The sequence below is a fragment of the Erinaceus europaeus genome, chromosome 13, assembly GCF_950295315.1.
Source record: "Erinaceus europaeus chromosome 13, mEriEur2.1, whole genome shotgun sequence".
Taxonomy (NCBI): Eukaryota; Metazoa; Chordata; class Mammalia; order Eulipotyphla; family Erinaceidae; genus Erinaceus; species Erinaceus europaeus.
Genome location: NC_080174.1, coordinates 62,561,268 through 62,578,131, shown reverse-complemented (window position 1 = coordinate 62,578,131; position 16,864 = coordinate 62,561,268). Strand labels below are relative to the sequence as shown.

Below are 16,864 nucleotides of genomic sequence, written 5' to 3'. Positions count from 1 at the left end.
TGAAGACAAAAATAAATAAATAAATAAATAAAATGGGGGTGGGGCGATAGCGCAGCAGGTTAAGTGCACATGGTGCGAAGCACAAGGACTGGCCTGGCTCCCCACTTGAGGGGGAGTCGCTTCACAGGTGGTGAAGCAGGTCTGCAGGTGTGTGTGTCCCCCCCCCCCGCCCCCCCCCCCCGTCTTACCCTCCTCTCTCCATTTCTCTCTGTCCTATCCAACAACGACGATATCAACAACAATAATAACTACAACAATAATAAAAAACAAGGACAACAAAAAGGAAAATAAATAATAAAAAAATAAATAAAAAGAATTGGATGGTTTCCTCCTACCAATAGCACTAAATCCTCGAGTCTATTTTATGGAAGCTTTATATATATTTGAACTTTAATAAAAAAATTTAATAAAGTGAAGCAACTTTCATAGGGTTTATTTCTCATGTTATAGGGACCTTTAAAGATCCATGCTATCTTATTTATCATTGCAGTAACTCCTTTTGTGGTTTTGCCCATATTTACTAAGAAGGATCGGAAATTATGAAACATGCATTATTGATCTTTGCTATGGAGAATACCATCTGGAAAGTAGGTTGGAAGTTTGATATGATATTGCAAGTAATAAAGAGAAAATTTATTAACTTGTTATATTAGCAATATTAAATTAACTCTTAGTTTTCCAGTTTTAAAAGTGAAATAAGGCTGGTATTGCTGGCTGTTGGCTTAGGCTGACAACTCTGCTTCCTTTAAAAAAAATTTTTTTTTAAATCTTTATTTATTTGGTAGAGACAGCCAGAAATTGAGAGGAAGGGGGAGGTAGAGGAGACAGACTTGCAGCACTACTTCACCACTTGTGAAGCTTTCCCCCTGCAGGTGAGGGCCAGGGGCTTGAACCTATATTCTTGCACACTATAACGTGCACTCAACCAGGTGCACCACCACCCTGCCTCTGACACTCTGCTTCCTATGATAATAGAGTATTTGTATCAGGCTAGCTCTCCCTGTATAAACAGCTATCAAACTGGAGCAAGATAAATGAAACAATTGTTGTCAAGCAATAGACAATGGCAGGGTGAAATTTCAGTTCCTAAGAGAAGGGAAATGTATGAGGTAAGCTCCACATCTGCCCAGCCCTCTCGGAGGGAACTCAGAGAGCTGGAATCTAAACAAGCTATAGTGATCTCATTAAGCTGAGGAGGCAAGAGATCAGAGCTTGCCTGAAGTAGCTAGAATCTCTGAAATGGACTATCACTTGGGCAGGGGGATTCTCTTAATCTGTAGCTGAGTTTATTTGTGCACCAGGTCATATCCAGCTAATACCACATGAACACAGAGATTAAACAGTTTTGGTCAAATGGAGTCAGGGGGTGGGGGAGACAGCATATGCCTGAGCCTCCAAAGGCCTAGGTTCAATCCCTCACACCACCATAAGCTAATGCTGAGCAATGTTCTGATCTTTCTTTATCATTATAATAAATAAAATAAAATTTATTTTTAAAAATGGAGTCAGGAACTTTGACTTCAATGCTATCTCCCTGCCCTTTAACACTTTGCTGACATCTAGCTGCAAGTCCAGGAAGCCCTTGCCTTAGAAACAAAGATCTAGGGCTTGCTGGCTAAGTAGCTCACTTGGAGAGTGTGCTGCTTTGACATTTGCAAGACTCAGGCTCAAGTCCAGCCCCAGAGAAGCAGAGAAAAGAGAGATACCACAACACTGCTCCACTGTTGATGAAACTCCTCTGTCGTGCTCCCTGGGTCCTTGAATATGGCAGAGTATATGCTCTGCTGGGTGAGCTATCTCCCAGCCCTATACACATAAATCTCAGTTAATCGTAAGATGGAGATAATGTCAACATAGTAAGGTGGAGAATGTATCTTAAGTATATAATAAGTATTAGAAAACTTGCATAGGTATATTAATTTCAGCTCATTATATTTCTAGGTATAGAGCATTATAAACCTCTAAAGAAAATGAAAAGTATTTCACAGACTGGGAAAAGTGTTCACAACAATGTATTGAACAGAACTTAGACCCAGAATTATAAAGAAAAGCATAAACTTAATAATAGATAGAAAACAACTTGGCTGAGAAATTGACAGAAGACTTGAACAGACATTTCATATGCAAATATACAAGTGGCTTGAGGCTCCTGAAAGGATATTCATCATCACTAAGCATTGGTGAAATGAGATGCCACTTCATCTTCACTGAGATGAATATGATGAAAAAGGTTGGCAGTATTTAGTATTGAAGATGTGGAGTAACTTATGCTGTTTGATGGAATGTATGATAATTATAATAGTGTAAACACTGGAAAAACAGTTTTAGCAACTACTTGTGAAGTTAAGCATATGTTTAGTAATAAATCAGTAACTTTACCACAATGTTTACCCAAGAATATTTTATAAGGGAAGCTTATAAAATGAGTTGTAAATTATTACTCATGACTCCTTTATTAACATTAGCCAGATGCTGGGAACAAACAGCCTGAATGTCTGTCTGTAGGTGAACAGATAAAGTTATACAGTGGAATAATGCTTAGCAATAAAAACAAAATTGGTTTATGTGATAACATGGACCTGTCCCACAGACATTTGAATTAAAGAAGCTGGTTACAAAAAGAGTACATAATATAAAATCTTATGTACATAAAATTCATTAACAACCCAGTTACTTTGTTATTACATAAATTAGAGGGCTGGGTGGTGATACAAGGCACACCTGGTATCGTGTGGAAGGACCAAGGCTCAAGCCCCTGGTTTCCACCTGCAAAGGGGAAGCTTCACAAGAGGTAGGGCAATGCTGCAGGCATCTCTCTGTATATATCCCTCTGTCTCACTTTCTGTCAAAAGGCCAGAAGTGGTAGAGTTATTGTATAGGCACTGAGCCCCAGTGAGAACCCTGGTGGCAAAAAATAAAATGAAAATAGATTATATCTATTTTGTTGTTTTTGGAGCTGTTCAGTACTAAGGCTTCTTGCATATTTGATTGTACTGCATTCAGACTGATCTTTTCATTCTTTTTACTTAATTATCACCTACCATTTGTGAAACTCCTTGTGCTGTTTCTGGAAGATAACAGAACAATATATATTCTAAAAGTTCAAACAGTGGCCCAGGGAGGTAGTGTAGTAGATTAAGGCATTAGACTCTCGAGAATGAGGCCTTAAGTTCAACTGCTGGCATCACATGTGCCAGAGTGATGCTCTGGCTCTCCCCCTAACTCTCTCACTAATATTTGTTAAATTCAAATATATGTATATTATATATAGCTTTGGTCCAACAGTTTTAATTTCCTTTATAGTAGGAATGTGCATTGCAGCACTTTTTTATCAAAATAGAAACACACCTAAGTAACAGATTAACTGAAGAAAAATTATGACATTTATTTTTAGTGGGTACAAAATAGCCATTGAAACAGCTAGGGCAGATCTTTATGTCTTAACATGGAAAGTAGATGATATTTTCACTTATACACACACTCTCTCACATGCACACATTTATTCAAGTCAATTCCATACTTCATTTGCAGGAAACTAAAACACCAACAGCAATAAAACATTTCTAGGTATTTAGAATCTATCTGGTTGGCACTGTGTCAGGTTTTGGGATTAGGAAGATGAAATGATGCTGTTCTGCTCATGTGGTGTATATCATCTAGCAACCCTTAAGGTTATATTAGGTAGTTCTTTTTAAAAATACTTATTTGGGGCCTGGGCGGTGGTGCACACAGCTAAGCACACATAGTACTAAGCACAAGAACCTGCTGAGGATTTGGGTTCGAGCCCTCCCCCACCCGGCTCCCCACCAGCAGTTGGGAAGCTCCACAAGCGGTGAAGTAGGTCTGCAGGTATCTGTCTTTCTTCCTCTCTGTCTCCCCCTCCTGTCTCAATATATTTTTGTCCTATCTAATAAAGGTAGAAAAAAATGTTTGCTAGGAGCAATGGATTCATACTGCAGGCACCGAATCCAGCCATAACACTGGGGGCAAAAAACAAACAAAAACCCCAACCGTATATATATAAAATTTGATAGTATAAAAAAAAAAAACAACTAGTGGTTTGGATAGGTCAAAACAATGGTTTTTTTAGGTTCCTAGATGCTATGGTAGGGGCTTGAAGTTCAGGCCTTAGGGCCGATAAATAAAACTATGTTACACTGAGAATAGGTAAAAGAGTGAGTTACCTTCTGTCACAAGTCTGTCATCCAGAAATCAGCTTGCATTCCCAAAGAGACCAGATCCCCAAGAATGTGGATCCTAAGAGACAGTTGCTTCCAGAATACCACTTAAATAGTTTTTCAGATCTTGCGTTATCACAGTCTTTTTTTTTTTTTCCTTATTGATACCTCATGTGCTAATTCTAAAACGATGTCTGCTAATTACACCCATGTGGCTCTGCCTTCCTCTTTGTTTATTGCCTCTGACCAATAACAGGTATATTGAATAACTCCAATGTGGTAGGGTAGAGAGAAATTGAGAGGGATGGGGAGATAGGGAGAGAGAAAGAGGTACTTGCATTACTGCTTCCCCAGTAGTGAAGCTTCTCCCATGCAGGTGGGAGCCCTTTTAAATAATTATATATATATATATATGTCTGAATCTTACGATAAATTATGCTTTGTGTGCCTCATATTTAATTCCCTACTGGTGTGTTTGACATCCCACAGGTAGACTAGTAGAGTCTGGGCCATTTTTGTCCCGTTTTACAGAAATGAAAACAGTTTTTAGTGAAAACACTAGTGGAAACATCTCTAGACTAAGATTTGCTATTTTCGAAGTTTGTGCTTTTAAACTGTTATTCCTCTACCTGCTTGATATACTATTTTTTTTTCTGAGATTTTTTTTTTTCTTAGTTGATCCATCGTTAACTTGTTTTTCTGCTTCAGTTAATGAACTTGGGGCCTTGCATATATGCTGAGTGGCCTCCTAGGATTTTTTTTTTTTTTTTTTTTGCCTCCAGGGTTGTTGCTGGGGCTCAGTGCTTGCACCAGGCATCCACTGCTTCTGGAGGCCATTTTTCCCCCCTTTTGTTACCTTTGTTGTTGTGGCCTTGTTGTGGTTATTATTGTTTTTGTTGATGCCGTTCATTGTTGCATAGGACAGAGAGAAATGGAGAGAGGAAGGGAAGACAGAGAGGGGGAGAGAAAGATAGACACCTGCAGACCTGCTTCATCGCCTGTGAAGTGACTCCCCTTCAGGTAGGGAGCTCGGGGCTTAAACCGGGATCCTTACACTGGTCCTTGCGCTTTGCGCCACGTGCGCTTAACCTGCTGCACTACCGCCTGACCCCCGTTTTTTTTTTTTAATTCTTTATTTTAGAAAGAGTGGGGGGTGGGAAAGGAGAGAGAGACACCATAGCACCATTTCTACAGTCATGTTGCTCCTGCTGGTACTGTTCATGGTGCTCCCATGTGATACCAGGACTCAAACCCATGGTCAGATATGTGCTTTTACATGGTGATCTGTGTCATATGCTTTTTGATCATAGAAGACTTTGGGCGGGAGATCTCTTTGGCCCATTTACTCCATCTGTTTTTAATTTTTAGTGGAAATGAATTGAGTGATATGGATAGAGCATCTTTAAGCAAGTTTCGGAGGGTCAGTACTGTAATGGGGGCTGGGCGGTAGCACAGTTGGTTAAGCGTACATGGCACGAAGCACAACGACCTGTGTAGGGATCCCGGTTCCAGCTCCAGCTCTCCACCTGCAGGGGAATCGCTTCACAAGTGGTGAAGCAGGTCTTCAGGTGTCTCACTTCTCCCCTTCTCTGTCTTCCTTTCCTCTCTCGAGTTCTCTCTGTCCTATCTAGCAACAACAATAACAACAATAAAACAACAAGGGCAACAGAAATGGGAAAAATGACCTCCAGGAGCAGTGGATACATAGTGCAGGTACCAAGCCCCAGCGATTACCCTGGGAGCAAATAAAATAAAATAAAATATAAAAAAGGGAGCTGGTTGGTGGCACACCTGGTTGAGTGCATATGTTATAATACACAAGAACCCCGGTTTGAACCCCTGGCCCTCATCTGCAGGGGGAAAGCTTTGCCAGTGGTGAAGCAGTGTTGCAGGTATCTCTCTTTCTCTCGCTCTCTGTCTTCCCCTACCTTCTTAATTTCTGGCTGTCTCTATCCAATAAATAAAGAAAAATAAATAAATAAATACTGTCATAGATTATTCATATTTGAACAGATCAGTAGTTCACATATGCATCATGGTCTTGACTTGTAAAATCACGTCAAAATTCCTACTGTAAATACACATTGTACTCATTGTAGAGCTAATAACTAGGCAACTCACAATAAACAAATGGCTAAGCTAACAGGTTTATAATTGAAAAGCAAGAATAGCGGCAGTTGCATGCCATGTCCAATTCAAGACAGCACTGATGACACACTGATAATAGAGTAATTGCAGAGAATTACAGGAATTCTTATGATGGGTAGGCACGGATGGCTATAGCTGTGCATTACAGTTGAATATTTCATGAGAGCCAGATTGAAAAAATATTTATTTTAATATAAACATGAGAAATTGAGAGAGAAGAGGGAATATATATAAAGAAAGACACCTGTGCCATTGCTTCACCATTTGCAAAGCTCCCCCCTGGAGGTGGGAACTGGGGGGTTTGAACCCACATCCTTGTGCACTGTAACATGTATGCCCAACAGGGTGTACCACCACCCAACCCCCCTCTTAATATTTATATTATTATTTCTTAATTCGATAGGACAGAAATTGAGAAAGGGAAACAGGAAGAGAGAAAGATGCCTGCAGAGTTGTCCGGGAGGTGGCATAGTGGATAAAGCATTGGACTCTTGAGCATGAGGTCCCTAGTTCAATCCTGGGCAGCACATGTGCCAGAGTTCTTTCTCTCTTCCTATCTTTCTTATAAATAAATAAATAAATAAATAAATATGCCTACAGCAGTCCCTCTGGGGATTTGAACCTGGGTCCTTGTGCATAGTAATGTGTGTGCTTAACCATGTGTGCCACTGCCTGGACCCTTTATTTGTTAATGAGAGGGAGAGAGAATCAGAGAGTCACTTTGGTATATAGGAATCAAATTCAGATCCTCATACCACTTTATCTACTGCACCATCTCCCAAGTCAAGGTACCAGACTTTTTATTATGTATTTTTATTTATGATTTAACATTGTTATAAGATGTCAGGAGTAACTTCTTTCTTTCTCCCTTTCTCTCCCTCTTTCTTTCTTTCTTTCTTTCTTTCTCTCTCTCTTTCTTTCTTTCTCTCTGCCTCTAGGGTTATGGTTATCTCTGGGGTTCAGTGCCTGCACTATGAAACTACTGCTCCTGGAGGCCATTTTTTCCCACTTTGTTGCCACTGTTGTTGCCCTTGTTATTATTGTTATTGTTGCCATTGCTATTGTTGTTGGATAGGACAGAGAGAAATCGAGAGAAGCAGGGAAGACAGAGAGAGGGAGAGAAAGATACCCACAGACCTGCTTCACACTTGCAAAGCGACCCCCCTGCAGTGGAGGAGCCGGGTGCTTGTACTGGGATCCTTACGCTAGTCAGTGAGCTTCATGCCATGTGCACTTAACTGGCTGCGCTACCAACAGGTCCCCCAAGAGTAATTTTGTACCCACACATGGCATTTGTAAGACCCCCACACCGAATTTCTGTACTCCCAACTCCATGCCTGTAACCACTTTCACAAAGACCAAGAGACAATCTAAGAACCAGATTCCCTAATGAAATACTTACTGGTTTAGAGTTCACAGTACGTTCTAATGACTCCATATTTTTCTAATTCAATAATATAGATTGTGAATTTCAGGTAACTAGGTAAGTTCTGACTCAAAGGAAATTCAAAGGAAAACATGGAATTTCATGCCTCTCAAAGATTATATTTTTATCAGTTTGTAGTTCATCAGAACCAGAGAGGCCACAGGCAATACTTTGAAAATCACTACTTGCTCTTTTAGAGCTATATGACAACAGGAAGGGTGCACGTAGTTTTTTCTTTTCTCTACAGCTATTCACTGCTTTTGTCATTCTTGCTGATCTCCTTATAAAATCTGATCTTACAGCCAATCTCGTCTAGACGGCTGATCTTTGTCACTGTCTTTCTCTGGTTTGATGGAGCTGTACTTGGTAAAGGGATTCCCTCCACTGGGCTTCTGATAACCCATTTCCCACCTTTATAACCCAGTCTTTTCAGGATTCAGAAGCCTGCTACGCGTGCTGCAGCCTGGTTGGAGCCTATAACTGGGCACATCCTCGTGCTCTATCTGTCACCCTTTATCCAGGCTCTGTCAGGCTGTGTGTGTAAGAGAGTGGTTAGGGGTCAGCAAACAAGTTCATACAGGAGTCTGGACCTGGATTCCCAAATTGTGGGTTGACTTTATTTCTCTCTGTAAAGAGAAGGAGGGACTTAGTTTTCAAGATATTAACACATTCTTCCAACTGCCTATACTATTAAAAATAGCAGTGTTGTGGCCCCAGAGGTGGTACAGTGTTAGACTTCTGGACTTACAAACTCAAGGTCCTGAATTTGATTCCTGGCACTGCAAATGCCAGAATGATACTCTGGTGTTCTCTCTCTCTCTCCCCACCTCTCTTCCTCTCCCCCTCCCTCTCTCTCTCTCTCTGCCTCTTTCTCCCCATCTCCCTTCGATGGTCATTTTTTGAAAAAAGAGATCTCGGGTCAGAAGATAGCTCAGCTGTGAAGGTTCTGGATTTGAGCCCCAGCGCCACATGGGAGCACTATGGACAGCAGCAGGGGAGCTCTGGATAGTAGAGAAGTGTCATGGTAATCTCTTTTTTGTCTGCCTTCTCATCTCTCATTCAAAAAAAGAAAGAAAAGAAAATTGAGCTGGGTTCTGTTCAGCAGTTTTGCACATATGTGAAGCTCTGGGTTCATAACATGACACCACTTTTTTAAACATAGCTTGGGGGCTTGTACCATGTGTGAGAACCCAAGTTCAAGCCCCCTGCCACTATATGGGAGCACCTTGTAAGTGGAAAGTTTCATGAGGGTTTATAATGTCTCCTTCACTCTCTGCCTGTCAGTCTCTTTCTGAAAATAAAGAAATGTCCACCAGAAGTGGACTCATGCAAGCATGAAGCCCCAGTGAAGTCCTGGTGGCTACACACACACACACACACACACACACACACACACACACATTTGTATACAAATCAAAAGAGAAGTGTGGCACAGAGGATAAGGCATTGGGTTCTCAAGCAGAAGGTCCCCAGTGCAATCCCCAGCAGCATATGTTCTAGAGTGATGTCTGGTTCTTTCTCTCTCTCCCCTCCTATCTTTCTTACTAATAAATAAATAAAATCTTTTAATTAAAAAAAAGGGAGCGGGTTAAGCACAGGTGGCGCAAAGCACAAGGACCAGCATACGGATCCCGGTTTGAGCCCCCGGCTCCCCACCTGCAGGGGAGTCGCTTCACAGGCGGTGAAGCAGGTCTGCAGGTATCTGTCTTTCTCTCTCCCTCTATGTCTTCCCCTCCTCTCTCCATTTCTCTGTCCTATCCAACAATGACAGCATAAATAACAACAACAGTAATAACTACAACAATAAAACAACAAGGGCAACAAAAGGAAATGAATAAATAAATAAATATTTAAAAAAAAAGAGAAAGGACCTTCTGGCTTACTTGGTGGACTTGTAGATGTGTACAAATATACACTTTTTTTTTTTTTTACAATTTTTAAATATTTATTATTAGATAGGGACAGATAATTTGAGAGGGGGGAGGGAGATATAGAGGGAGAGAGACAGAGACACCTGTAGCCCTGCCTTACCACTCATGAAGCTTTTCCCATGCAGGTGGGAACCAGGGGCTTGAACCTGGGTCCTGTCACACTGTAACGTGTGCACTTAACCAGGTGCACCATTGCCTAACCTCCTACAAGTATAGACTTTAACTAAACTAAAGATTTAAGTGAGACTAGTAAAATTAGAATGTTAATAGGAATAAAGAGATTATCTTTTATGACTTAGTTATTAATATTTAGGGGAAGAACAAAACAAATCTTTAAAAAAGTACAACTCAAAATTTGTTTAAATCATATTTTCCCCTTTTCTTTTATTCAGTTAGAGACAGAGAAATGGGGAGGAAGGAGAAGAGAGAGACACCTGGAGCACTGCTCCCCTACTCATGAAGTTTTCCTCTTGGAGGTGGGGAGAAGGACTTGAATCTGGGTTCTCAATTTGTGCATTCTACTGGGTGCCCCACTACCTGGCTCCTTAAATCAAATTTAAAGATTGTTGTTCTGTCTACTATGGATGCCATAGACAAAGTTAATGCATAAATATAGTAATGGGAGAGATTTTCAGTCTCTGAAATTCAAAGAAGTTAGTATCTAGAATATCTAAGAAAGTTTTGCATATCAAAAAGAAAAATGGCAGGAACCTCACATGTGGCTCAGCTGGTAGAGTTCATTCCTTTTATGTGTGAAGTTCTGGCTTCAGTCTCTAGCACTACACAAGAGCACCTTTGACAGAGACAAGAGAACTTGCATGGTGACAGAATAGTGCTTTGGTCTTTCCCATTCTAGTAAAGTGAAATAAAAATTGATCCAGGAAGATGTCTCAGTATATTATGTATATGACACCCTGGATTCAGTCTCAGGAACTGCATAAAAATATGAAGAACAAAAAAGATACCAAATCCCAGTAGCCTAAGTTAGGAAAGGGGCTGGGCAGTGGTAAACCCAGTTAAGCAAACATAGGATGAAATGCAAGGATCCAAGCTCAGGTCCCTTGGCTTCCCACTTGGGTAGCATCACAAGTGGCAAAGCAGATCTGCAGGTGTCTATCTTGCTTCCTCCCTATCTCTCCCTCCTCTCTCAATTTCTGTCTTGCCCAATAAAAATGGAAAAAATGGCTGCTAGGAGCAGTGGATTCGTAGTGCTGGCACTGATGAGTCCCAGAAATCAAACAAACAAAAAGACTATTTCAGAAGACAACTGAAATATAGAAGTTTAATTTTAGAATAGCATTACAAAAGCTAGCCTAAACTGATTCTGTTATTTCCTGAGTCAAGAAATAATTCTTTGGTGTATTGCACCAAAGTAAAAGACTCTGGGGTGGGTGGGTGGGGAGAATACAGGTCCAAGAAGGATGACAGAGGACCTAGTGGGGGTTGTATTGTTATATGGAAAACTGGGAAATGTTATGCATGTGCAAACTATTGTATTTACTGTTGAATGTAAAACATTAATTCCCTAATAAAGAATTAAAAAACAAAATAAAACCTGCCACTTTCAGTAAGGTAGGGTGTTTTGTTTCTGGGAAAACAAGATGGTTTTTTTAAAAAAATATATTTATTTTATTTATTTATTCCCTTTGTTGCCCTTGTTATTTTATTGTTGTAGTTATTATTGTTGTTGTCGTTGTTGGGTATTGTTGTTGTCATTGTTGGAGAGAGGAGGGGAAGACAGAGAGGGGGAGAGAAAGATAGACACCTGCAGACCTGCTTCACCGCCTGTGAAGCGACTCCCCTGCAGGTGGGGAGCCGGGGCTCGAACCCGGATCCTTATGCCGGTCCTTGTGCTTTGCACCACCTGCGCTTTACCCTCTGCTCTCCAGCCCGACTCCCAACAAGATGTTTTTGTACCAAGATGTGGTGTAAGCCTAAAAGCCCCTAACATTAGCTTTCAGGTAAACAAGCCAAGTCCTGGAAATGGCAAAATATTGTATGTAATCAATGTTGGCATATACTGTAAAAAGTATAAAAAGATGCTGTGACTGTGCTTAGGCGTTCAGTCCTTGGGTAGCTCCTATGTGAGTCTTCCCTGGGCTGGGCCCTTGGCTGAGTAGGCTTAAATAAAATTCATACTCAACCACCTGAAAAAAAAGAAAAGAAAAGAAAGAAAATTAGCAAAGAATTCAACCTGGAAATTCACAAAATAATAAACTTATAAAGTTGAGATAAATATGAAGATATGTTCAAACTCATTTTCCATGGGATATGGAGAATATTAGAATTAAAATAGGATGTACTTTTTAGAGTAACAAAAATTAGAAAGAGTTGACAGAGTATGAGAATTACAGTAACCAGTATTTGCTGGTAGCAAAGTAAACTAGTGTAATCATCCTGGAGAATGATCTAGCAATAAGCAGTCAACTAATTAAGTACATGCATATCCTTTAGCCCAGCAGATTTATCTCTCTACCTTCCCCTTGCTCCCCCTCTCAGACTTAGCAGCTGTGCTTTATCTGTGTGCTCAGCAATTTGGAGGATGAGTAAGTTGCTATTCTAGAGGCTGAGGGTAAATGAACAAGACATAGAATATTTATATTATGAAATTTGCAGTTGCCAGAATTAAGAGCTACACAAAATGAAATAAGTGCAACTTAAAACATAATTTGAATCAAAATGTAAAAGCAGTTACAATGCTACTTTAAAAAATTTAAAGATGGGAGTCGGGCTGTAGTGCAGCGGGCTAAGCGCAGGTGGCGCAAAGCACAAGGACCGGCATAAAGATCCCGGTTCGAACCCCAGCTCCCCACCTGCAGGGGAGTCGCTTCACAGGTAGTGAAGCAGGTCTGCAGGTGTCTATCTTTCTCTCCTCCTCTCTGTCTTCCCCTCCCTCTCTCCATTTCTCTCTGTCCTATCTAACAACGGCAACAACAATAATAACTACAACAATAAAACAACAAGGGCAACAAAAGGGAATAAATAAATAAAATAAATATATAAAAAAATTAAAAAAAATTTAAAGATAAGCATAGGAAGATTTTTCAAAAGATTTATTTATTTGTTTATGAGGGAGAGAACCAGAACATTACCATGTTACATGTGATGCCAGAGATCATAATCAGGACCTCAAGCATTCAAGTCCAGTGCTTTATCTACTGCATTACCTCCCGGGATGCCACAGAAAGGTTTTTTGGGATACAAAAGTATGAACCATAAAATTAAAATTTGAGGGCAGGGGAGACAGCATAATGGTTATGCAAACAGACTCTCATGCCTGAGGCTTCTAAGTCCCAGGTTCAATCCCCCTGCACCACCATAAGCCAGAGCTGAGCAGTGCTCTGGTGTTTCTCTGTGTGTGTCTCTCTTTACATCTCTCTCAAAAATAAAATTAATAAAAAATTTTTAAAAAATTAAAATTTGATAAATTCAACATAACCAAAAATTAACAGTGTTTGCTATTGAAAGGACACTAATGGGGGAAATATTCAATACTTGTACTGTAGTACAATACTTGTGCTATATATTCAATTATAAAATACTCAACACTTGTATATATTTGTATCTCCAAATATGAACAAGTAGGGGAAGTTAATAACAAGAAAGTAAATAACCTAATAAGATGTGGGCAATAGATTTCAAGAGACATTTTACAGAGTAGACATATTAATGGTCAACAAGCAAGTAAAAAGAATCTCAGTGCAGTTATTTATTATGGAAATACAAAACCAGAGAGTATATAGTCACTAAAATTACTTAAATTAATGGAAGTACAATGTGGCAAGTATGTGAACAAATGAAACTCTAAAATATTGCTGTTGTAAATGCAAATCATACAGTCACTCTGAGGAATTTATCCCCAAAGGGGGGGGGGGAGACGTGTTCATGCAGCCTGGGAGGTAGCACAGTGGATAAAGTTCTGGATCCCTGAGCACAAGGTCTTGAATTTGACCCCTGACAACATGTGTATCAGAATGATCAAAGCCAAATCCCCACACATGGAGATGTATGTGCTCTACCTGCAGTGTCTTCTCTAAGACCTCTTTGAATCACACACCTTTTTAAAAATTTATGAATTATTTACTTATTGTTTTTTAATTTTATTGTCTTTATTTTTAAAATTTTTTTCCTTTTTAAAATTTCTTTATTGGGGGATTAATGTTTTACATTCCACAGTAAATACAGTAGTTTGTACATGCATAAAAATTCTCAGTTTTCCACATAACAATACAATCCCCCCTAGGTCCTCTGTCATCCTTTTTGGACCTGTACTTTTCCCTCTCCAACCACCCGAGTCTTTTTTTTTTTTAATTTCTTTTTTTTTTTCATTTTTTTAAATTTAATTTTTAAAATTTCTTTATTGGAGAATTAATGTTTTACATTTGACAGTAAATACAACAGTTTGTACATGCATAACATTTTCCAGTTTTCCAAATAACAATACAATCCCCACAAGGACCTCTGTCATCCTTTTTGGACCTGTATTCTCCTGCCAACCCACCCCAGAGTCTTTTACTTTGGTATAATACACCAATTCCAGTTCAGGTTCTACTTGAATTTCTGTTCTGATCTTGTTTTTCAACTTCTGCCTTAGAGTGAGATCATCCTATATTCATCCTTCTGTTTCTGATTTACGTAACATGATTTCTTCAAGCTCCATCCAAGATGGGCTGAAAATGGTGAAATCACCATTTTTAATAGCTAACTAGTATCTTTTTATTTTATTTACTGGATAGAGACAGCCAGAAATCGAGAGGGAAGGGGGTGATAGAGAGGGAGAGGTAGAGAGACACCTGCAGCTCTGTTTCCCCCTGTAGGTGGGGACCGGGGGCTCTAACCTGGGTCCTTGTTCACTGTAACATGTGCGCTCAGCCCTTATTATTGTTTTTTAATAGACACCACAGCACTTTTAAGTTGTGGCATACAGCAGTGCTGGGGATTGATCCAACATGCCTTTGTGGCCTCAAGCATGCAAGTCCTGTACTCTGTTGCTGAGCTGTCACCCTAGCCTTAAATTATACACTTTAGGGGGTCGGGCTGTAGCGCAGCGGGTTAAGTGCACATGGTCCAAAGCACAAGGACCGGCGTAAGGATTCCAGTTCAAGCCCCCGGAACCCCACCTGCAGGGGAGTCCCTTCACAGGCGGTGAAGAAGGTCTGCAGGTGTGTCTCTTTCTCTCCCCCTGTCTTCCCCTTCTCTATTTCTCTCTGTTCTATCCAACAATGACGACATCAACAACAACAACATTAATAACTACAACAATGGGAGCGCAGAGTGGTTTGGCTGCTCAGCGTAGACTTGTCATCGGTTTGCTCGTCGACTGCGGCTCTATATTGGGCAGCAGAAGCGGCGCTGTGAACGAAGAAGTGGCCTAAGACTTTGGCTTAAGGAAGAGATGGCCCGAACCAAGCAGACTGCGCGTAAGTCGACGGGTGGAAAAGCGCCCCGCAAACAGCTGGCAACTAAAGCCGCCAGGAAAAGCGCCCCCTCTACCGGCGGGGTGAAAAAGCCTCATCGCTACAGGCCCGGGACCGTGGCGCTGCGAGAAATCCGTCGCTATCAGAAGTCGACAGAGCTGCTGATCCGGAAGCTGCCTTTCCAGAGGCTGGTGAGGGAGATCGCCCAGGATTTCAAGACCGACTTGAGGTTTCAGAGCGCTGCCATCGGCGCCCTGCAGGAGGCTAGTGAAGCGTACCTGGTGGGGTTATTTGAAGATACTAATCTGTGTGCCATCCACGCCAAGAGAGTCACCATCATGCCCAAAGACATCCAGTTGGCTCGCCGGATACGGGGGGAGAGAGCATAAGCGAAGGCAGTTTTTATGGTGTTTTGTAGTAAATTCTGTAAAATAAAAAAAAAGAATAAAAAAAAATAACTACAACAATGAAAACAAGGGCAACAAATGGGAAAATGAATAATTTTTTTAAAATTATAAACTTTAAAGCAAAGAAACTATCTGTAAATTATTCATAGATAACCTTAAATGTAAATGCTTATAAAACATACACATGTTAAAAGAGAAAGTCCAATAGAATGATTGCCTTTGTAGGAGGAATTCAAAGTGGGAAAAAACATTTTCACTTGAATTATGTTATTTTCACTAGGGTTTCTGGCAGCTCATTTGATATAGTTGGATAAATTTCCTATATGCCTATATATCTCATTATTCATCCCATGATAGTTTCTGCTAGTTTGGATGATCTGTTGGGTTGCAAAGTCATGATGTATTTATCTTTTTTTTTTAAATGCAAATATGTGTCATGATTTTTGCAACAACCCAGTATTTGAGAGCCTTTTCTCAGTAGTATGAACAGTTGGTGATTTTTTTTTTTTTTCATCAGGATCAACACTGGGCAGTTCAGTGCTGGCACTATGAATCTATTGCTCCTGGCAGCCATTTTCCTTTTCTTTTCTCTTCTTTTCTTTTTAAATTTTCTTTTCTTTTTTTTATACTCATTTATTTATTTATTTATTCCCTTTTGTTGCCCTTGTTGTTTTGTGTTGTTGTTGGATAGGACAGAGAGAAATGGAGAGAGGAGGGGAAGACAGAGAGGGGGAGAGAAAGACAGACACCTGCAGACCTGCTTTACCACCTGTGAAGCAACTCCCCTACAGGTGGGGAGCGGGGGCTCAAACCGGGATCCTTACACTGGTCCTTGCGCTTTGCTCCACGTGCGCTTAACCCGCTGCGCTACCAATCGACTTCCTTTTAGTCTCTTCCTTCCTTCCTTCCTTCCTTCCTTCCTTCCTTCCTTCCTTCCTTCCTTTCTTTTTCTTTTCCTTTCTTCCTTCCTTCCTCCCTCCCTCCCTCCTTCCCTTCTTCCCTTCCTTTCTCCCATTCTTTCTTTGTCTCTATTTTTATTTGACAGGACAGAGAGAAATTGAGAGGGGAGGAGAGCTAGGGAGATATCTGCAGTCCTGCTTCACCACTCATGAAGCGTCTTTCCTGCAGATGGGGAATGTGGGCTTGAACCAGGATCCTTGCACATGGTGATATGTGCATTTAACTAATGCGCCATTGCCCAGCTCTGAGGAACAATATGACCAGTTGCTAACACACACGTCCGACGGTATTGCAGCAGGTTATGCGCAGGAGTCTCAAAGCGCAAGGACTGGTATAAGGATCCCGGTTCGAGCCCCTGGCTCCCTACCTGCAGGGGAGTCGCTTCACAGGTGGTGAA

The 16,864-nt window shown here is 40.7% G+C and overlaps 2 protein-coding genes across 6 annotated transcripts in view; both read left to right on the top strand.

Moving 5' to 3' along the window:
* ST3GAL3 (ST3 beta-galactoside alpha-2,3-sialyltransferase 3) overlaps nucleotides 1-16,864 on the top strand; it is a 270,798-nt gene that overhangs the window by 42,071 nt on the left and 211,863 nt on the right. The gene's annotated exons all lie outside the window — the stretch shown is intronic.
* On the top strand, nucleotides 14,954-15,543 carry LOC132542872 (histone H3.3A). Its single transcript, XM_060206050.1, has one exon. The coding sequence runs from the start codon at nucleotides 15,079-15,081 to the stop codon at nucleotides 15,487-15,489; it is 411 nt and encodes a 136-aa protein (XP_060062033.1). The 5' UTR covers nucleotides 14,954-15,078; the 3' UTR covers nucleotides 15,490-15,543.